The following is a 22,225-nucleotide window of genomic DNA, read 5'->3' as shown; positions in this document are numbered from 1 at the left end:
TGTGGGTAACCCACGGTGTCTGCCTCAGAGGACTTCGCCTCATTCCGACTCTCCAGCCCCTCATTCCGTCATCCCAGTGACTTGCTCAGACAGAAGCAAGCGGAGCAGAATTGAGGCCCGGAGTGAATTTCCGGGGGAGGTGGCCATTATTCAAAACTTCTGCAAGAAACCCCTCACTCTGTGGTAGCAAACGGATTCCAAGGCAGATTTCCCAGCACTTTGAGGTTCGGGGGTGGGGGGGTCCACACTGGGAAAGAGAACCAGCGTGAGGTGAGAAGGGGATTCTGAGGCCCCTCAGGATCAGCCCCTCAGATCAGCCCCCGCCCCTGTGTGTCTGAGTGGGAGTAGACACTGGGGAGCCATGTCACCAAGTATCTGATGGCCATTGAGAATGGGGCGCCACAACGGGGGTCAGCAGGACGGGGGCCAGCCGCTGCGGCCGCCATGCTGAGCCCAGCTTCCAGAAGGACACTTCCGCAAGCAGTCGGGGGCGAGGGTGGGGGGGGACGGGGTGGAAGGGAAGGAGAAAACAGAGCAGTTAGCACAGTCGTATCAGCTAGCCTCCCAAGGAAATCTCAGAAAGGGCAAGAGAGGGAGATCGAGGGTGGGGGACTGGGCGTCTTCTGATGACACGCACTGAGACAGAGTGCCATGCTTTTACTCCCAGGCTGGAGTGGCATGGAAAACGTGAACTTAAATTCATGACTTTCCGTTTGGTCAAACTGAGGGACGTTTCACACCGGAGTTCAGCGTCAACGTGATACCTTCCCCTTGCTTCACCCCCTAGAATGTCAGCCATCTGAGGACAAGAATCACGTTCCAAGTCTTCCCGGCACACCCACCTGGGGGAGCGTCCCCAGCATAACAGGTGTCACGATTATTTGCAGACATTATTATTATTATTATTTTTGCTGTTTATTTATCTTTGAGCGGGGGAGGGGCGGCGAGAGATGGGGGCGGGGACAGAGGATCCGAAGCAGGCCCTGTGCTGACAGCAGACAGCCTCACACGGGGCTCGAACTCACCATCGTGACCTGAACTCAGGTCGGACGCTTAACCGACTGAGCCACCCAGGCGCCCCTGCAGATATTATTTTTAACAGCATTTTTTTTTTTTTTTACGTGATGGACGCGGCATCCGCGCGCACTGCAAATGACACAGCAATGCGAAAGTTCATCTGCAGAATAGCGGCCTCCGAAGTATATTTACGAAAGGAGCCGGTGCGGTTGTCATTACTTACCATGATGACTTTTAAATAATGCATTGAAATCGTTTTAGCTTTCGTGAGACACGGGCAGCTGAAATTAATTGCACGGGGAGTTAGTGTTTAAGGAGGGAACAGTCGTGCGTGGCCATTAGAAGCAGAAGCCTGAAAGTGACAGAGGTACGGAGGCTCATTTTCCCCAAGAGTTACTTAATGGACTCTTTCACTAAAGGTTCTACATCCCAGAATCTCGCGAGGAGAGACGCTTTCCTCCTGGAAGTCGGCTTTGGATGTTCTCATCAGTGAAGACACAGAGGGGACGCGGGGTGGGGGGCGGGGGGCGGGGGGTTGAACTCGTCCCTAACAGCAAGGGGAACAGGGTGTCCCTGCAACCCAGAGCCGGCCCAGCAGAGAAGGGGCCACAGTCCAGGCGTGCTGTGCTGACCTGCAGGCTTCTGGACCTGCCCTGTGCCCTGTGCTCTCCTCTCTTTCGTCACTTTATCTCTGTAAACACCGCGAGGCATGGGTGGCCCGGGGTCTTCAGCCTCTTACCGTTGCTGAGGGACCCCGGTAGAGAGCTGGCTGTCAAGATTGCACCCCAAAGCAGGAGCACTGATACCCCACGTCCACCCTTCCGGGGGTGTCAGTGCCGCTGTGTGGAGTGGGGAGGCATTGCCCCGGACACAAACAGTCTCCTGAAGGAAATACCGGAAAGAAAACTCTTCAGGAATGGAACGTGGTACCAGAGGGTTTGGATTTTCCTGGACCTTGGATCCTGCTAAGGAGGGAAGGCGAGGCTCTGGGCTTCTGTTCTGGGGTGTCGATGGTGGTGGGCGTGAGTTCTAGACACAGTGCAGATAGGATCCCCCCTGGCAGGAGGGTGCAGGGGTGCTGGAGGGTGCAAGGAGGGTACTGGAGGGTGCAGGAGTACAGGAGGGTGCAGGGGTGCAGGAGCGTGCAGGGGCTCAGGAGGGTGCAGGGGTGAAGAAGGGTGCAGGGAGGGTACTCGGTGCAGGGGTGCTGGAGGGTGCAGGGGTGCAGCAGGGTGCAGGCATGCAGGAGCATGCAGGGGCTCAGGAGGGTGCTGGAGGGTGCAGGGATGCAGGAGCAAGGGCTCAGGAGGGTGCAGGAGGATGCAGGGGTGCAGGAGGGTGCAGGGGTGCTGGGGGGTGCAGGAGCGTGCAGGGGCTCAGGAGGGTGCCGGGGTGCTGGAGGGTGCAAGGAGGGTACTGGAGGGTGCAGGAGTACAGGAGGGTGCAGGGGTGCAGGAGCGTGCAGGGGCTCAGGAGGGTGCAGGGGTGAAGAAGGGTGCAGGGAGGGTACTCGGTGCAGGGGTGCAGGAGGGTGCAGGCATGCAGGAGCGTGCAGGGGCTCAGGAGGGTGCTGGAGGGTGCAGGGATGCAGGAGCAAGGGCTCAGGAGGGTGCAGGAGGATGCAGGGGTGCAGGAGGGTGCAGGGGTGCTGGGGGGTGCAAGGAGGGTACTGGAGGGTGCAGGAGTACAGGAGGGTGCAGGGGTGCAGGAGCGTGCAGGGGCTCAGGAGAGTGCTGGAGGGTGCAGGAGCGAGGGCTCAGGAGGGTGCGGGAGGATGCAGGGGTGCAGGAGGGTGGAGGGGTGCTGGAGGGTGCAAGGAGGGTACTGGAAGGTGCAGGGGCTCAGGAGGGTGCAGGATGGTGCAGAAGTGCAGGAGGGTGCAGGGGTGCAGGAGGGTGCAGGGGCTCAGGAGGGTACAGAAGGGGGCGGTTTGTGGTGACTTTCCTGGAAAAGATCAAATGAACAACACTGCCCAGGTACCAAGTCTCACCTGGTACCGTCGGATGAAGGCTGGCCCCTCAAAATAAGGGCTGAGGTTTTGTCTTCTTTCGGTTTCTAGTATTTTTACTCATCTGGAGAGCACTGATCCCTAAATAGGTTTTCAAGAATTTTTCAGGTGTCAGGACTTAAAAATGGCATCTGTGCCCTTTCTTTTTTAAAAGTTTAATGTCTGTTTATTTTTGAGAGAGAGAGGCAGCACAAGTGGGGGAGGGATAGACAGAGAGGGGGACGCAGAATCCGAAGCAGGCTCCAGGCTCTGAGTTGTCAGCACACAGCCCAACGCGGGGCTCGAACTCACACACTTCGAGGTCATGACCTGAGCCGAAGTTGGAGGCTTAACCCGATTGAGCCACCCAGGCGCCCCGCATCTGTGGCCTTTCTGATGTTATCTGGCTCCTAAACATTAGCTTCTATAGCAACAGGGACGATAAAATCAAGCCTCGCTCATCTTTTAAGAAAAACCCCTAGGCTCATACCTGTTTCCACCCTGTGTACAAGTTTCAACCTCCTTCTGCAAAGTCACAGCAGTGATTCATCTCATGACCGTGATCTTGAAGAACGATATTCACAGTTTGTCTGTTTTCACCTTAATTCAGACATGTCACGGGAAATAATTATTTTGTATAACGTATGTAAGTTTATATGCATCTAATGTACGTAGGTTTAAAATTTACCACGAAAACTAACCAACGAGAATGCAGTCATGCAGCCGATAATTAGGGAGTACTCACTCCCTGCTCAAGGTGGTTTTCTGCACTGGCTGTCATAGATCCAGGCCTTACCCTGTCGGGGGGCTCATAGCCTGGTGAGATGGGCCATGGGAGCAGCGGACCCAGTGGTCCACACAGCTCCGTCTGGCCCCTCACCCAGCCTCGCAGAGCTCTGGAAGGGGAGACCACACGCCCGGGATGGTCCACAGACACTTCCTGGACTCCACTCTTGCCTGGGCCTGGGGTGCAGGCTAGGTTCCAGAGCGTAAGGGCACCAAGAAGTGTGGGTGAAAGGCAGATTGCAGCGAGCTGACTTAAATGCTTGTGGTCGGGTGGAATTACGGTGCTTTCCACGTGTTGCTAGCGACCCGTGATCAAAGCTGGGGCTGCTGACTGAGCACTGGAGCCGAGTTATGATTGTGTTTATTCCTCCCCAGCACGCACTATGACCCCATTTTACAGATGGGGAGATCGAGGCTCAAGAGGCTAAGAAATGGAGAGGAAAATGATGGAGGCCCTAAGCGCTGGAGTTGAAATTTGAAACTGGATCCTTTTGCCTCCTGAGCTAAGACCCAAGGGGCCCTTGCTTTTGTGGCCTGGTATCTGCTGAGCGCCCTCACGAGTGTGGCTGCGTTGACCCTGTCAGAATGCTGTGGAGTCAGCCCCAATCGCTTTTTCTTCAGAAAGTGGGCCTTTTTGGGGGGGGTGGCGCTTGGGTGGCCCAGTGGGTTGAGCGTCCGACTCGGCTCAGGTCCTGATCTCACAGTTTGTGAGTTCGAGCCCCACGTCGGGCTCTGTGTCAGATTCTGTGTCTCCTCTTTCTCTGCCCGTCCCCCGCCCGTGCTCTGTCTCTCAAGAATAAATACATGTTAAAAAAAAAAAAGAAAGAAAGCGGGCCTTTCCCCAACAACAGGTACAAAACACGATTGTTTCACTGTACCTTCTTACGGCAGAGGACTCAAAGTCCTGGATGTCTTCTGGGTTCAGCCCAGATCGGAGCAGAGGACGTCTAGGCGCTGAGCAGCTTTGTGACGATTCATGTTATATTAGCACATAGCGACTTCCAATTTTACACAATCCCATGGTATTCTTGAAATGATTAACAATCATGACCTTGTTTTGTTTGTTTAGGTAGGCTCTATGCCCAGCGTGGGGCTTGAACTCACGACCCTGAGATCAAAAGTCACATGCTCTACCGACCGAGCCAGCCAGGCGCCCCAAATCATGACCTTTTTTAATAAACTGAGAGGCCGAGGACAGGCGAGGCACTGAAGGCCTTTTTCCTGAAGGATCTGGGAGGACCAGGGACAGGCACCCCGTAGGGAGGCAGGCGTAGGGGGACAGGCACAGGTGTATGATGCAGTCCAGCCCTCACACTCCTCTGCTCAGGACAGAGCTGGACACGGAGGCCAGAAAAACTGAGACTTGATCCAGCCCCAGGCGGGCCCCAGAGGCCGTCTGGTGAGCCATCCAGTCACTCCCCAAAGAAGGCCTAGGAATAAAGAAGGGCAACTTGAAAAACCATCCAGACAACTTCCCCAAACGTTTGATTGTATAAATAATTTATTTCTGTTCACAGCATCATATATGCATATAAAAGGGAACAGGACCAGAAGAGGACGTTCAGGACAGAGAATTACAGCAGCAGAAAGGAAAACCGAAACCAGGAGACGACAGTCCCAACACCATGACAGAGAATCTGTGAAGAGAATCGGCTTGAAATAAAACCGGCCTCCTTGTGTCTAGGGGAGAACCTTTCGAAAGCTCACGTGGGGAGGCCAACTTCCTCCGTGTGAAACCCATTCATTCTTCAAAGAGGCAGGAGGCATAATAGATCACTGATGCCATATTGGAGAGGACTCCCCCCCCCCCCCCCCACCCAAGGCCACGCCAAGGTAACTTGACGCGTGCTTCCTCTGTTTGGTCAGAGACAAAAGTGGGCTCTTATTAGATCAAACACCACAGAGATCAACGGAGACTCTTAACTATTGGTTGATACACCACAGGGGCCTTACTTGACCGCACAATTTACTAACAGTTGACTGCACCCCTAAGTATCGATAATGCAAAAACCAAAGTCATTTCGCTTCGTTTGTAAAGCATGACGGGACTTGAACAGGGATCTCGAACCTAAGGATGGTTAGCACGAGGTGGTTACAGCATTTGGCATCTTCAATGTCACAAAATAAATATATTATTCTCTCAATAGCGTGGCCCTACCAAAATGTCAAAGTGCATAAGAAATTGTTACATGTGAAGAAAATAAAGGAGGATGGGGATTTTTTTTTTTTAATAACTCTATACAGAATCTTCAGATGATGGGACCAGCCCATTTAGAAATCAGTGACTACGCTGTCGAAACGTAAACCGAAATCCTGCAGGCTTTGACAGTGCTTAGCTCTATTTTCTCTACTGAGTTGCTACAAAAATACCAGCCTTGGGGAGGTACCAAATACACCGACCAAAGATAAAAGGAAGATGATGGGCCTGCTAGGTTTCCTCTTTTAAAAGGTTTCCTGTAAGAATTGGGTTTCAAGCAGGAAGGCAGGACCACCTCTGGGTCTTAAATTAACTTTCTGAGTGTAATGGACAATAGGCATGGGTATATAATCTGACGACCTCACATGCTCAAGCATGATCATGCCCAGTTGCTATATAGGCCTCCTTCGTAAAGAAATTCCTCACAGTGGGGTGTGTGTGTGTGTGTGTGTGTGTGCACGTGTGTGCATATGCAAAATTCTACCTGTGAACATGAATTTGAAGAGGAAATGAAAACCAAATGGTAAGTAGAAGTTTCCCTTTTTGATACTGTGTCTCAGGGTAAATGACAGCTTCTGCAAACTAAGACTCAGTCCTGATTATAAAGGATTTTTAAATCACATTATTAAAAATATGTATTTCTTCTTCTTTCGCTTTATCTATTTTTCCAAAGCCTCTTTCAAGTAAACCGCGAAGTGCCTGAGTACAGGTGATCATTACATCACACGCTTTCTTTGATCCCAAGCACTCATTGTTTGCATTTGCCTAGCAGGCCAGTTCCCACAAGAATGGATTGGGAAGGACCTCATTCCTTGTGCTTTTCCTTTGCTTTTAAAATCCATGCAACGAGGTCGGCTTTTGCAACAAGGTGGGGTTTTATTTTTTTGGCGCATGACATCAAATACTCTAACGAGACATTTTTCATGAAATGCTTCAAACCAGATAGGCCACGATGAACCAAATTAGAAATTTGAACACGTCCCCACTTGCAGCGTAAAAGGATCTAAAAGGGCAGAGCGGAGTCTTTTTTTTTTTTTTCTTTTCCTAAGGTGAATATTTCTAAGGTGAGTATTCATTTGTAGAATTTCTTAAAAACATGTCTGAAAACCAAAACCCATCATCAAGCTGTTCGTATTACAAGAGACGGCCTTGCAAAAAACCATCTTGCAATTCAGCACACATCTGCGGCTGGTGTGCTCATACAAACCAATCAGGAGGCTAAGAGATTTTTTAAGATTCCACACATATGGGTCTAGGTATTTATGCCGATTACACAGGACAGAGGGAGGTCCCTGTATCTACACACACACCCCATCCAGCATTTACGCCAAGAAGAGCCTTACCCTTTAAAAACCTTTAACTATCCTGCAAACAGTAAATATATCATTTGCCACCACCTCCAACAGTTTTTTTTTTTGTTTTTTTTTTTTAATTTTTATTGGTCTCTTTGTGTGATAATGACCTACACATGGACAGGGTCCAAACCATCTGGAAGATGTCTGATTCCAGGCTGAAAAGCAGTTCTCAACCGAACTGGTCTTCCGTAGCCACCATAAAAGCACCAGGAAAGGGGCAGCTTTGTGGCCATCCCCCCGGCCAAGGCCAGCGCCGCGGCGCCCCACGCTCTCGGGCTGCTGTATTGTTCCGGGCAGTCCTCTGATGGCCCAAATCACCACCACCTCGTTTGGGCCCAGAGCAGGACAAATGAAATTTCAACAGGGGCCTGCCCTGTGACATAAAACTATCCGGCTTCCCGAGCCCACGAATGCAGGGGGAGGCCGTTTCCCACCCCCCCCAGCACCTCCCACTGCCAACCTGCCCCCCAGATAGGTGCTCCCAGGGTTCTGGGAGCCGCATACCTCAGGTGACTCACAGGTGGGAGCCCCAGTGAGGGCGGGGCAGCCCAACTTGTGGCGGGAGGCGGAAGAGATCGCTTTTGTCTCTGACATCCGAGTTTTCCACCTGGGCCGGGAGGGGCGGACAGCAGGCCAGGCGCGTCCACTCCCCAGCGCCCCCCACCCATTAGTAGCTCTGGCGTTCAGACAAAAGGTCCCCTGAGCTGGGGGTGGGGGCCGATCGAGGGCAGGCTGGCAACTCGGTATACACACCCAGGTTAAGTCACTAGTCCTGCGTCTGGGTGCACAGACTCCGTTTTAAAAATTCGAAGCATAGCTTTGGTTCTCGGTCTTTGTTCGCGGGCGCGGATGCTCCTTCGTTCATCCATCCATCCGTCCATCCATCCATCCATCCATCCATCCCTGACTTGCTCGCTCCCTCGCTCGCCCCCGGCTCGCTCCCCGCTCGCTCCCGAACACAGCCGGGCGCATTACCGCTTCTTCTTCTGCTTGAGGGACTTCCTGCGTTTCAGAATCATCTCATAGAGCTTGTCCATGCCCTCGGTGAGGCCCTCGCCGATGATGGCGCACGCCGGCTGGACGTGGTAGGTGGTGGCCGGGATGAGCTCGTGCAGCGCCAGCTGCTTCTCGATCTCGGCCACCGGCAGCGACTTGGGCAGGTCCTGCTTGTTGGCGATGACCAGCAGCGGCGTGCCCTGGTTCTCGGCGAACTTGGTGACCTTGTGCAGCTCCGTCTTGGCCTCCTCCAGCCGGTCCACGTCCACCGAGTCCACCACGTAGATGATGCCGTCCGTGCAGCGGCTGTAGGACTTCCAGAGCGGCCGCAGCTTCTCCTGGCCGCCGACGTCCCAGAAGTGGCAGCTGATACCCTTGGCCGTGCCGTTGCTCAGCTTGATCTTCTCGGTGTTGAAGCCGATGGTGGGCACCGTGTTCACGAACTCGTTGAACTTGAGCCGGTACAGCACCGTGGTCTTGCCGGCCGAGTCCAAGCCCAGCATGACGATGTGCAGGGACTGGAAGGCCGAGATGTTGGAGGAGATGTTGCCCATGGCTCCTGGCTGCGGCGCCGGCCACTGCGGCTGCGGCGGGAGGGCGCCGCCCCCCGAGCAGCTACGCGGCCCGAAGCGGCCGGGAGCACCTGGGCCAGCCCCTGTCGCCCTCCGCCGCGGGCACCGGCCCGGCCTCGGCGGCCCCCCCGGGGGGGCGCTCGGCTCGGCGCGCTCAGACGCCGCGGTCCCCGGGCCCCCGCCGGCCGGGCATCGCGTCTCTCCGGCGGGCTTTTGTCTTCCGCGAAGCCGCCTCCGCGGCGGCCGCGCAGGGGGGGCTCGCGCCCGGCGCCCTCCCCCCGGCCCCGGCTCGCTCTGCGGCTGCCTCCGGCCGCGCCCCCGCGCTCCGGCCGCTGCCCGGTTCTCCGCCTGCCCGCCCGCTCCGGGCTCCGGGCTCCGGGCTCCCGGCTCCCGGCGCTCGCCTCTGCCTTGGGAGGGCCGCGGGGCCGCTCCCGCTCCCGGGCGCGCCTCGGAGGCGCAGGCGGGGCGCGGGCTTCCCCGGGCGTCGCTACCCGCGCGGCTGCCTGGCTGTCCCCCGCAGTCCCCGCGCCGCCGCCGCCGCCGCCGCCGCCGCCAGCCTGCAGCGGCGGGAGGGCGCCCGGCCCCGCCCCTGGCCCCGCCCCTCGGGCCCCGCCCCCCCGCCGCCCCCGGACCGCCGAGCACCTCCCCGCCCCGCGCGCCGCTTTCGCGCCTTCCGAGCGTTCGAAATCGCCCTCCGCGTCCCCCTCCCTCGCCGCGCGCAGACAATGGGCCCGGGGCCGACTCTTCCTCCCGGGCCGGCTGACGCATCGGATGAAAATAGCTCCAGGCTCCCGGAACCCCCAGCCTCCGAGCCCGGGCCGCACAGCCTGCCTCGGGGAGCGGGTTCGGGGGTCCCCGTTCAGCCGGCCCTGGAGCGGCCCGGAGGCCCGAGAGGGGGCAGGCGAGGACAGCTTCCGCCCCTGGGGCTGGGGAGCTCCCGGGTGGGCGTAGAGGGCCCCGCGGGGGGGGGATGGGGCCGTGTGGTCGGGCCCCCGGGAGAGGAGCAAGGAAGGCGCGGGCCTCAGGCAGCCGCCAGCCTGCACCCCGCGCCTGTCCCGGCCCGGGCGCACCCCACTCTCGCGCCCTCTGCGGTGCCCGGGGGCCCCGGCCCTCCATGATGGCCTGTATCGCTTGCTTCCTGGGGCTCCAGGGCCACTGTTGCGCCTCGAGCCCAGGCCTGCGCCCACGGAGCCCCCAAGGGCCAGCGTTTCTTGCCTTGTGGGGGCCACCGTGAAGGAGAGGCATTTGCACCCTAGGCCCCAAGCCTTGCTTCCCAGATGGCTTAGACGACTCACCTTTCCCAGACGGCACTCTAGGCTGCCGCAAACAGCGCGGGCATCCTCGGGAGACTTATCGTGGGGGCGCGCGGTCGGCCTCTCCACTCAGGCCTGAGACCCACCTGCTCACAGGTGAACCACGCCTCCCTTGGGGCGCCAGACGCTCTTGGGGCCTGAAACTTTGAAAATGAGTCCAGGGCTTGGAGTAGATGGCACCGTGGGTTACAATCAACACCAGCTCCCCTTCCCCGGTTTCCATGTCCCTTCACTCCAATGCAGCGCCTTTCATTCTGGTGTGGAAACATAACAAATGCGCGTCCTCTGGGTGCAGAGGAAGCCCAGGGTGCATTATGGGTAACACAGACCTGGGGCCCGAGCTGCTCCGGAGAGGCAGCCGGTGGCTGAAATGGCCCCTAGCATCTTTGCAACACTCCAGTTTATTAGGCAGAAAAGACAGGAATGGGGCCACCAGGGACAAAATGAAAATGACAACGTTTATGAACAAATACCAAAGTTTTACAGAAATGCTTTCCTTGACCACCTCCCCTGCACAAGCTGTGGTAAAGCAAATGAGAAGACCACACCTGAAGATCCCATCTTTGGGACTCCCGTGGTGGCAGCCGTCACTGCAGTCCCAGTGGTCCGGACGGGGTCCAGGGACTGGAACTGGAATGTCAGGGCTAGAAATGGCCTTGTGGGTCCTGATGAGGAGACCGAGGCCTAGGCACCTGGGACTTTGCCAGGGTAGAGCCAGGACTGCCTGCTCCAAGCCCAGTGGCATTCATGCCCAGGGCCCAGGGCCTGCCGTTCTCCCTCAGTTCACACACCACCCACACACTGTTTGAATGTAACAGGGAATGAAGTTGTAAGCAACGTGAATTCAGTTGCAAAAGACAGAAACCGAATTCACACCGGCTTGGGCAAAATGGAAATACATTCACTGACGTAACTGAAAAGTTTTATGCTTACGGTTGTCTTCAGGCATGGCTAGATCCAGGAGCTCCAAGGAAGTCTTAGACCAGGCCTCTCTCTGTTTCTCTTTGTATCGATTCTTTTTCCTACCGGCACCCCTGGACTCACAGCCTTGGTTTAGATCCTAGAAGAAGAAAGGTGTAGCTCTTTCCCAATAACTGCAACAAAAGCCCGGGGAACACACCCTTTCGGCCCGTTCAGCGCACTCTGGGGTCAAGACCGCTGTCCAGGAGGGTGGAGCACACCAATAGACATGGCCCAGGGGCTAGAAGTGGGGAGGGGTGGTTCCCAAAGAATATTCAGGCGTCTGTTCTCAAAAGGGCAAGTGGTAGTGAGTGAGCAAAAATAACAGATGTCCACGTAGTTTATAATGATGTCATTTGGTTATTGGGAACCCTGGGAAAGCAGGATTTTGTGTTTTGGGAATGATTTTCTCGGCTCTTCTGAAGGTCCGCCCCAGAGACAGTCACCTTCTCATGAGATTGTTTCTTCTTCTTTGCTCTGTGTTACAGGCAGGGCCTAGGCTGGGTGCCAGCCCCAGACAAGCCTGGGACTTGGGCATTTGGAAAGTGATAGAGCAGTGAGGAACCCTCTGGATCTGGCTTCCACAAATGATTTTTTTTAAGTTTATTTATTTATTATGAGAGAGAAAGAGAGAGAGCACGCAATCATGAGCTGGGAGTGGCAGAGAGGGAGGGAGAGAGAGAGAGAGAGAGAGAGAGAATCCCAAGCAGGCTCTGCACTGTCAGCACAGAGCCCGTGGTAGGGCTTGAACTCACAAAGGGTGAGATCATGACCCAAGCTGAAACCAAGAGTGGGATGTTTAACTGACTGAGCCACCCAGGCGCCCCTGCTCCCACTAATGATCATAACACAGGGCTCCTTTTTCTCACCTGCATCTACCCGCCCCCCCCCCCCCAACCCGCCATCAGATCTTGGTTTTATTTTAAGGGTAGCAGAAAGGAAATATTTTAGTAAAACATTTGATGTGTCCTCTGGATGCTGTGCTAATTACTGCCTAGGGAGGGTTGACTATAGCCCCCACCGTTTGCACCCCATGGTGGGGTTTAGCAATAAAGGGCCGTCTGTTGTCCAGTAGAGAAGACAGATTAATAAACATGAAATAGCCTTCCAGAACAGAGCCGTTAAACAGCAACTCACTGTAACTGAATAGCAGCCACTCTACGTTCTAATTTCACTCACCAGGCGATAAGTTGATTTTACAGTTGATAATTTAACTTCTAACACATAAAATGTCACTCAGCTGGGTCAGCTGGTGACTTGCCTTCACATATGGATGTAAGTTGAAAAACACTGGAATTTATGTAAAGGAAAGTAGTTTTCACTACCGTGTCAGAAACGCCAAGACTCGAGCTGAGTCTCCTTCTACAGGGACACAGCATTGCAGCTACCCGCCCGGGGAAGCGTGCAGAAACTGGCTGGACGCTCTGTATTTCCCAGCACGTTCTAGCCACTGCCTACTTCACTGTTCTCGACCTCCTCATGTCTACCTGTGTCTAACACCGGTGGTTGCAAAGATTAAATAACACAGGCAATAAGTAAATAAGAAACAAATAAATGATACGCGTAAAAGGGTTTGGCACCGTGCCCGGGGAACAGAGTAAGTGCTCAGTAAATGTTAGCCTTGCCAACAGCAAAGAAAGGGGTTTTATAGCGTCCACACAGTCCTTGGATAGTGACACCTGGCCCCCGGGGCAAGGGTTCCACTGAGCGGAAAATACTGGCTGCCGGGTGCCACCTTCTGCACCCCCATTTATCAGGATAGGACCGTTTCTCAAAAAGCGGCGCGCCCTTCTGTCTTGCCTGAGATGCAGTTCACGTCCAGCGGCCGTGACTTTTCAGCTCCTCTCCCTCCTGCATCAAGATGGCTCGACACCCAGAAAAAGACTCAGGTAGTTCCGGGGAACAGAATACGGTAGCTCCGCCGTCTTTTTGAAATTGTATCCTGACGTATTCTGAAGGGTTGGGGAACGAAGTGTGCCACGGATTAAAATAACTTTTGACTGAATCTAGTGAATAGAGCAATTATATACGTTGCATCACTCGTATGTTTGCTTCAGTAAGGGAAACGCCATGACATGTCAAGCGAGCGTCCTATCCAGAGCGGAATATGTTTGGGTGGAAATATCAGAACACGGGCACGTATGCCCCCACGCTCGCCGAGAATATGTGGCGTTATTTGCATTTTCCGACTGAATCCCTGGATTCCGGCGCGCTGCCCCCTCCCCCCCATGCTAAGCTGTTATAATGCAGGAGCGCCCTCTACTGAGCTTCCCGTGTAATAGCCGAAAGCCTGTCCAGAGGCAGAGTTGCTTGGTGCCTTTGGTATTTATTGAACCGGGGGGTGTGTAAGTGACTCTCTAACCTGGCTCTCTTTGTCTGGAGCTGTGGGACTAGATCTCTTAGGCCCCCACTTGTTAAACTGAGACAGCGCTTCTGCCTGGGGCTCAGAACTTGAGGACAGCCCTTCTCGCGAGCAGGCTTGGGTCTTGTCGGTGAGACCGAGGCAGAACAGGTGGTTTGCCAGGAGACTGGACGGGAACCTGGCAGAGCATGAAGGGCTATGGCCAGGAGAGCGGTTCAGAGAATCGTAAATTGATGGAGGAGAGAGGAAATCGGCATCCAGGAGACCCGGCTGAGAGGAGACGGTGAAAGAAACCCGTTTTTGCACCTGATTCAGGGCAAGGTACGGGCGGCCGGAAATGGAGCTGGGGCAGAGAAAGCAGCCAGGGCCTCGATCAGCCGAAGCCAGGTGGTCCAGGATTGAAGTTCTTTGTCAGGTGGGAGTGTCTCCTTCACAAAGACCCCCACCCACACTCCCAGAAGTCCTGGGGAGGGACACACCCGGAACGTCTCAGGCCTGCAGAATCTGTAAGATGCTGGCCCCAGGCTGCGCATGGGAGGACAACATTGACTCCAGGGGGAGTTTTGGGGACACGGCAGTGGATTTTGGTGGAGACAAGTGTGAGTCAGTGATGCCATAGCCTTTTGCCTCATTCAAGTGGTCCCAAGCCCGGAAATAAGGAGGACCCACCACTCTCTGGTCCTTTCAAGTTCATGATTTTATGAAAACAAATAAGCAAATAGTTCAGAATGCCTTTTTAAGATTTTTGTTTGATTTCTGTGAAGCAACAAGGCTGAAATGTTCCAGGTTCTCATTTTGCCAAGAACTACTACTATGGGTATTTTGTTGTTCTTGCCGTTTTGACAAAAAACAAAAACAAAAACAAAAACAAAAAACAGCCAGAAGATTTCTTTTTCATATTTAAATCTTCATTATCAATTGTCGATCTCTGTTGTATGCCCGAGATAGGTATGAACGTTCAGAGGTCCTAGTCGTTCCTATCAATATTCTTTTCAGATAAGATTCTTATAGAAGATTGTTTTAAATCTTTCCTCAATACTTCAATTTCATCTTTTATTTTATTCACAATCAGGGGCCTTGAACTCATGACTCTGGGATCAAATGGGGGCCTCTTCGGGGAGCTTGAACTCATGACTTTGGGATCAAAAGTTGCATGCTCTACCAACTGACCCAAGGCACCCCTAAACTTTACCTTCTTTTTTTTGATAAAGATTTTTATTGGGGCACCTGGGTGGCTCAGTGGGTTAAGTGTCCAACGGCTCAGGTCATGATCTCACGGTTCGTGGGTCTGAGCCTCGTGTCGGGCTCAGTGCTGACAGCTCAGAGCCTGGAGCCTGCTTCGGGTTCTGTGTCTCCCTCTCCTTCTGTCCCTCCCCCACTTGCACTCTGTCTCTCTCTCTTTCTTTCAAAAATAAATAAGCATTAGAAAAATTTTTAAAGATTTTTATTTTTAAGTAATCTATATACCCAACACAGGACTCAAACGCATACCTCCGAGATCAAGAGTCACCCACTCCATAAACTGAGCCAGCCAGGTGCTCCCTACATTTCCTATTGTATGTGAACTTCTATCAAGGACATTAAGACCCTAATTTTGGAAGTCAGGCCTCAAGGCTCCTGAGAAGGACAGAGAATCCTGATGTCAGTGCCAACATCCTTTTAGGTGAAGGGGAAGAAAAAGCTTGCTATGCAAAAGTTATTTGTGATTCGTTTAATTATTCAATCACCGTAATTAAATTTCTACTCTAATAGCTACAGTGGAGAAGGAGAAAAACCGGGTAACAATAAATTCCAGGTGATTAGAGCACTGCACCATGAACCAAGAAGTATTTGATGGAAACTTGGATTCCTTTCGTGCCCCCTTCTCCGTTCTCCCCAGGTGAACTGGGATGCTTATTATTTTCATTTAATTAAAAGCTAGTTGGCTGGACCCAAGAGAGATGGAAACAATTGTGCTTTTGTGCCTCGATCCAGCCCTGTCGGCTCTCCCAACTGCGGTGAAGGAGGACGGGGCGTGTTACGAAGCTCTTCCTTTGTCTGCTGTGCGGTCACTCAGGATGACTCTTCTCTTGAATACAACAGTTGGCTTCTTCTGGAACTATCATCTGTGTGAATATGGCATGAGCGTCTGAATACAGTCCTTTGGCTCCTTGCTGCTTTTGTTAGCGGCATGGCCACGTACGATTTTCATTTCCTCCTTATAAGTCATCCTGTGCTTTATGTAACCTAATACTCTGCCCGTTAGTCATAGAGTAGTCTTTCTACTTTCTTGATTCTGCCCCCTCCAATCTCCGAAGTCTGTTTTCCCAAGGGCATTTGGGCCCCAAGGAAAAATCCACCAGCCTTTTGGCTCCCTGGTCTTTTAACTGACCTTCTGCTCCCTCCATCCTTCTGAAAATTTTTTCCCCATGGGAACCAACTGGTCTGGCCAACTGCCATACGTCCCCCACCCTCTGCAGCCCCACATCGCTGCCCCCAAGATGCAGGAATGATTTGTGCTGGTGACCGTCTGGGATGGAAATGCTCACGGGGTCAGAGGTACAACCGCATCCATGGTTGCAAAACCACACTCCCTCCTCCTCTCTGATCGTGGCTGCTGGACTCTGTCCTTCGGTCATTAATCCACAGAATGTCGGTGGCTCCCCGTGTTCGGTCTTGAACCTTCTTGCCCTCTCTTGTTTCAGTAGTTCATCCCACCTACCTTTCCAGGTTTCTCAATCTCTGTCACTGCCCATAGCCAGAGGAGCTCAACATACAAACCATCAAACGCAGAGCTCTCTCTCTCTCTATGTATCGCCACCGTGACTACAGAGCAAGGACAGGAGACCAGCAGTAGACAATAGGTAAACCCGTCCATCCCTCGTATCTGCTCATGCTTACACCCCATCAACCAGAGTCCAGATCATTCTATTTCAGGAACGGTTCTTGGAATTAAAGCTATGAGCACTTTTAAATCACATTTGTTGTTTTCTCCTCCATTCAAGACATTTGCCCTGTGGCGCCTCGGTGGCTCAGTTGGTTGAGTGTCCAACTTCGGCTCAGGTCACGATTTCACAGTTTGTGGGTTTGAGCCCCGCGTCAGGTTCTCGTGCTGACAGCTCAGAGCCTGGAGCCTGCTTCGGATTCTGTGTCTCCCTCTCTCTGCTCCTTCTCCACTCATCCTCTGTCTCTCTCTGTCTCTCTCAATAAATAAATAAATAAATAAATAAATAAATAAATAACGTTGAAAAGAATTTTAAAGAGAGTTGCCTTTATTCATGTCTTTTTCAAAAGTATATTCGTTTATTTTGAGGGAGAAAGTGCAAGTGGGGGAGGGGCAAAGGGGAGGGAGAGAGAGAGAGAGAGAGAGAGAGAGAGAGAATCTCAAGCAGACTCCACACTATTAGCCCAGAGCCCCACGTGGGGCTCACACTCATGAACCGTGAGATCATGACCTGAGCTGAACTGGGACACTTAACCGACTGAGCCACCCAGGCGCCCCCGTTCATATCTTGGAAGAGCGCAGCATTAACTTTTGCTTTGGCATGTGGGAGGACCACGCTTCCCCCAGGCACGTCCAATCTGTTTGCACCCTGGAGATCACAAAGGGACGTGCATCTAGCTGTCTGTCTCCTTCTCCACCTGTCACAGGGAAGGTAAGATCTGTGGGACTGGTCACCTGCCACTCAGGGGTACTGAAGGGCAAGTCCTGCTTAGATCCTTCACCTAAGCTGCTTTCTTCCTTCTGGCGGGTGGCACAGAGTTCCAGAAGGAGGTGGGAGGTTGGTCATCAGTGTTTGCCCAGCGTACTAAAGCGATACTGCTTGGTCCATAAAGGAAGGGGCACAATAAGCGAAGGGATTTAGACCTCAAAACCCAACTCTCAACCCCGAACATGACCCAGAGGGACATTCCAGGGAACTCTGGCATCCAAATTGCAGGTGGGGAGACACAACGCGGAGGCAGCAACGGAGAAAGATCTAAAGAGCGAAGGGGTCCAATGAGGGGCTCCAAGACGAGACGAAAGAACGGTGGAACCGAAGAATAAAGGCACAAGGAGGTGAGCTGGGTTCCTCCTTCTCCTCCTCATCTTTCTCCTTTTAAAAAAATGCTGGCGTTTTGATTCTGTTCAAAGACATCACAATTTTTGCGGAAGTTCCAGCCCCTCCTTTGTTCGTGGTAGGACACGTTGTGCTTTCTTGAGAAGCTGACTGAAGAGATAAGCTTTCAGTATTTTCAAAAATTTATTTAGAGAGAGAGAGAGAAAGATGGGGCCTGTGAGCGACCGGGAGAGGGGCCGAGAGAGGGAGACAGAGAGACTCCCAGGCAGGCTCCGCACTGTCGGTGCAGGTCCCCACGAGGGGCTCGAACTCGCGAACCATGAGATCGTGACCTGAGCCGAAGTTAGACGCTTAACCAGCGGTGCTGCCCGGGAGTCCCATTTTTCAGTGGTTTTGAATGAGGCGAACACACGGTGTGATGCTCAGAGGGTACAAAGGGGCAGTCAGTGAGAAGGACGTGCCTGTCCTACTCTCCCTCGTTCCCTCCCACCCCTGCAGCCTCCGTCCTGGGGCATGGCTGCAGTTATCAACAGCTTGGACCTCCTTCTAGATAACTGAATCGTCCCTTCTCAGAGCCGTTCCTGAGGGAAAATGTACTGTGCTTCTCAAAAATCCTGGGCAAGGGAGGCTAAAGGAGGAGCAGTAGCATGCATTAACCTGATAGCGGGCGGTCCAGAAGAGCTGAAATGTGGCCATGCAACATCAAGGCAAAATACTCCGGAGAGAAACTACGAAGTTTTTGAGGAAGGGATAAGCTAGCAGATCTTTCCTGCAGAAGCTCCTGAGCCCCGGGGACCTCTGTTCCCAAGAGCAGCTGGGTGCTGGGATCACTTGGAGGCGCTCCCTGGGCAACATCCCTCGGAGCTGTCTCCTGCCCGGGTGCCACCAGACAGCCACCGTCAGGGGGGACCGAGCTCCTGCTCCGCCCTCCTCGGCAGCTGTGCTGACAACCGGCTGGCCAGCCGGAAGCCCGTCTCCCTGATTCTTGCGACTGGACCCATGGCTGCTGGTGGAGTCTTGTCTGACCAGGACGCGCTCCTGGGTCGACTGACTGATCTAGGACGGCTGGTGGAGACGGGAGAAGCAAGACTGACCCCAAACAGTAACTCCAGCCATTGCCCAGTCTGCGCTGGCTTGGCAGGAAAAGAGAAAGAAAAACAAAAGCAAAGAAATGAGAATAAATTTGATTTCTGTGAAGGAAGAAGCTGACCGAACGCTAGCTTATTTATCTAGCATCTCTTAACGTAATTTCCAGCCTGCCGCTCACAGCAGTGGCTGTGCCCAGTGGGCAAAATAACAAAATAAAAACGATCTTAGGCTTTTCCTTGCCAAAGAAGTCATAAATCCAAATAGAAAAATTAGGTCTAGACTTCAGGGCAGAGTGGTTGAAGTCGCACGTGGCCATGGGGACCGGGCGTTGGGTTGTAGGCAGGAGTCTTTGCCTAAAAGTTGTTTGCTCTAGCCAGGAATTGGAGTGCCCATCTGTAGCACTATTATTAAATAATCTAAGATACGCCCATGCAGTCATAAATTTCAGGACTATTAAATAGAATGAGATGAATCTGTGTGCATTGACAAGGTCAAGATCACCCAGATATTGTTAAGTAAGAAACAGCATAGTGCGTCAATGTCCCCCCACATTGTATGTATACAAATGTTTGTATCTATACATATATGTAATACATGTGTGAATGTGTGTGTGTTAGATCGATCGATGCGGATATATGACATGTGATACGCATGGGGATTTTCCAAAAAGACAAACAAGAATATAAGACACTGCTGGTCGTGGTTATCTCTGGACAATGGGACTGAGTATGGGGGTTGGAAAAGAAACTTCCGTTCTATTGCACACCTACGGTACCGCTTGAATTTTCTTTCCATGTGCATGAAAAGACTATTTTCATCATAACAAAGAAAGTCCAAAAAACCCATTTAGCTAATGTAGGCACCAAAAGCGAAAATGCCTGCATACACATGCAGATTTGAAAAGCCTTAAATTCTGTACCGCATTCTAGAAAGAATTAAAATAAATAGAACAAATGTCCAGAGAGTGAATTACTGCATCGGCAAATGTCAAATATCCGTAAATAAGCGATTCACGTTCAGCTGCACAAGGTCCATAAAAGTAGCGTCCAAGATGACTGAGCTACGGGTCTTGGGAAGACGCCCTTCCGGGGAAAAATTTATGGAGGGTGGCATTTTCCTCTAGGGCTGCTAGCCTGCTCCCTCAAGGTCAGGCCAGCAAGGTTAAATGTAACATTAACACGGAGCAGTGCTTTCCCTTAGAGGTGCAAGGGCAGGAGGGGTCTAGCTCTCCCCACACCTTTAGCCTTTCCGGAAGGAACCATAGTGTCAATGCCCCAGGTTCTTGGTAGGTTTTCAACTGATTCTTTTTGGACGCCGACTTTGAATGTGAAACAAAGGGCTGAAGGAGACTGGAGACATGTGCTATTACCTAAAAATCGAAAATTCTCGGGGCACCTGGGTGGCTCCGTCAGTGAAGCGTCCAACTTAGGCTCAGGTCCTGATCTCACGGTTCATGGGTCCGAGCCCCGCGTCGGGCTCTGTGCTGACAGCTCGGAGCCTGGAGCCTGCTTCACTTTCTGTGTGTGTGTGTGTGTGTGTGTGTGTGTGTGTGTCTGCCCCTCCCCTAATTGTGCTTTCTCTCTCTCTCTCTCTCTCTCAAAAATAAATAAATAAACATAAAAATTATTTTTAAAAATCACAAATTTCTCCTTTCCCCTGTGTGTGCATGCAAATTATCTTTCATAATGACATCTAATCTACATATCATTAACACCTTATCCCATGAAAACGGCGGAGAAGCATCTTCCCAGCAGAGTTTCCGTGCGTCGCGGAGGACTGACTGCACAAGGGTTTCGCACGCTTCTGGATGAGGCCGGGCGGAATGAAACACGGTGGTGTCAGATGAAGAGCAAACCAGGAGGAGGGGTTAGGTCTTTGACGTTCTGTGTACGGCTCATGAATCTCTAGACAGAGTCCCCTGTGGGAAAAAGGCCACCTCTCAGTTTTAAAGGCTGCGTGGGATTTATCTCTGAGTCTTTATCGCCCAAGACACGGGGGTTCTCGGATTTGCTACCTGTGTGCCATTCTGTCCTTCAAGCCCTGGTACCCCTTCTGGAAGTAACATTTGCTTGGAGAAATCATTCCTTCAGAGCATTTTTAATTTCGACTTCCTAATGAGATTGTATGAGGCACTGAAATGTGTAGGAAACAAACACTGTCATCCAGGGAGCAATGGAGTCTGGCCAGGGCCGTCAACCGTGTCATTATAACTGGTATCGATCATGTCTGCTCTTGTCAAATTGACCTTTGCCCTCTCCACAATAATTTCAGTAAACTCATTACCTTTTTTTTTTTTTCAGGGCACTGCAAAGACCCAAAAGGAATGTAGTCAGCGGGTTTGATGTACCCAGGGTCTGAATATAGAGCCCTTTGTTTACTTTCTCCATTCTAGAAACTTCTGTCATAGTCAACAATACATAGAACTGGAAATGATGTAACAAAACCAGGGGATTTTCCGAGCCACAAGGGTCTCATGTGTCCTTATAACTACATAGGTGCCATCATCATTTCTTCTGTAATCATTTTCTGTAATAAATTCTGCAATAAAGAATTAACTTTTTTTTAAGTTTATTTATTTATTTTGAGAGAGAGAGCGGTGGGGGTGGGGGGCAGAGAGAGAGAAGGAGAGAGAGAAACCTAAGCAGGCTATGTATTGCCAGCACAGATCCCCGGCATAGAGCAGGGCTCGAACTCACAAACCGTGAGATCATGACCTGAGCCGAAATCAAGAGTCGGAAACTTAACCGACTGAGCCACCCAGGCGCCCCCAAAACTAACTTTTTAAGTCCCGTGTTCGGACTGCCTACAACAGATCTGGGCTGTACGTATAATCTCTGAGAAGTCATCGAAGAGAGCCCCTGTCAGGAATATCACTGCAAGGAGCCGAAGGGTATTATTTCTATCGTGAGTCCCCTTCAAGGGCACCGCACCTTTATTTTTCTGCTTCTGACATTACTTCTCATGAAGAACGCTCCCTTACTTGTCACGTGTAAGCATGCACTGAGCATCAGACACTTTCTTTACACTGGATGTGCAGGGAGGTGGTTGCACATGCCGAACTAAAACAGGTGGATCATGACGCATTTATCCACAAATACCTCTTTTTTTTTTTAGTTTATTTATTTATTTTGAGAGAGTGAGGGGGGGAGGGGCAGAGAGAGAGAGGGAGAGAGAGAATCCCAAGCAGGCTCCACGCTGTCAGCACAGAGCCCCGACGCGGGGCTCGATCTCATGAACCGTGAGACCGTGACCCGAGCTGAAATCGAGAGTCGGGTGCTCAACCGAATGAGCCACCCGGGTGTCCCACACCCGCAAATACCTCTAAAGGGGTGAGTGTGCTCAGTCCATTTGAGCATCGAGCAGGGGTGATAATAGAGGAAAAGATACTTACAGTGTGTCCAAAACATTCACCCTCTGGCCGGGGAGTTCAGCGACCACACATTTCTAGAAAATGCGTCTTTGTATTTTGCCCCCTTGTCGTTCTCCTTTCTACTCATTAACCACTTATACCTCACCTTTTCTGTTTTTCGGATTTCCAGTTTCCTCCCCTC

The 22,225-nt window shown here is 52.3% G+C and overlaps 1 protein-coding gene and 1 non-coding gene across 2 annotated transcripts; both read right to left on the bottom strand.

The window, feature by feature from the left end:
* Positions 1-4,869: 4,869 nt before the first annotated feature.
* On the bottom strand, positions 4,870-4,942 carry TRNAK-UUU (transfer RNA lysine (anticodon UUU)). Its single transcript has one exon. It is a non-coding gene; the product is annotated as a tRNA-Lys (tRNA).
* Positions 4,943-5,672: 730 nt separating this feature from the next.
* On the bottom strand, positions 5,673-9,201 carry ARL4C (ADP ribosylation factor like GTPase 4C). The gene has a single exon (XM_047084314.1). The coding sequence runs from the start codon at positions 8,890-8,892 to the stop codon at positions 8,314-8,316; it is 579 nt and encodes a 192-aa protein (XP_046940270.1). The 5' UTR covers positions 8,893-9,201; the 3' UTR covers positions 5,673-8,313.
* Positions 9,202-22,225: the final 13,024 nt, after the last annotated feature.

This window comes from Lynx rufus, unplaced genomic scaffold (assembly GCF_022079265.1).
Source record: "Lynx rufus isolate CCGP_SWC_20201006 ecotype Redwood Valley unplaced genomic scaffold, mLynRuf1.p SCAF_2, whole genome shotgun sequence".
Taxonomy (NCBI): Eukaryota; Metazoa; Chordata; class Mammalia; order Carnivora; family Felidae; genus Lynx; species Lynx rufus.
This window is presented reverse-complemented; position numbering and strand designations above follow the sequence as displayed.

Bases quoted from the DNA above. Each gene is read 5' to 3' on its own strand.
- ARL4C (XM_047084314.1), bottom strand. From the start codon at position 8,892: ATGGGCAACATCTCCTCCAACATCTCGGCCTTCCAGTCCCTGCACATC.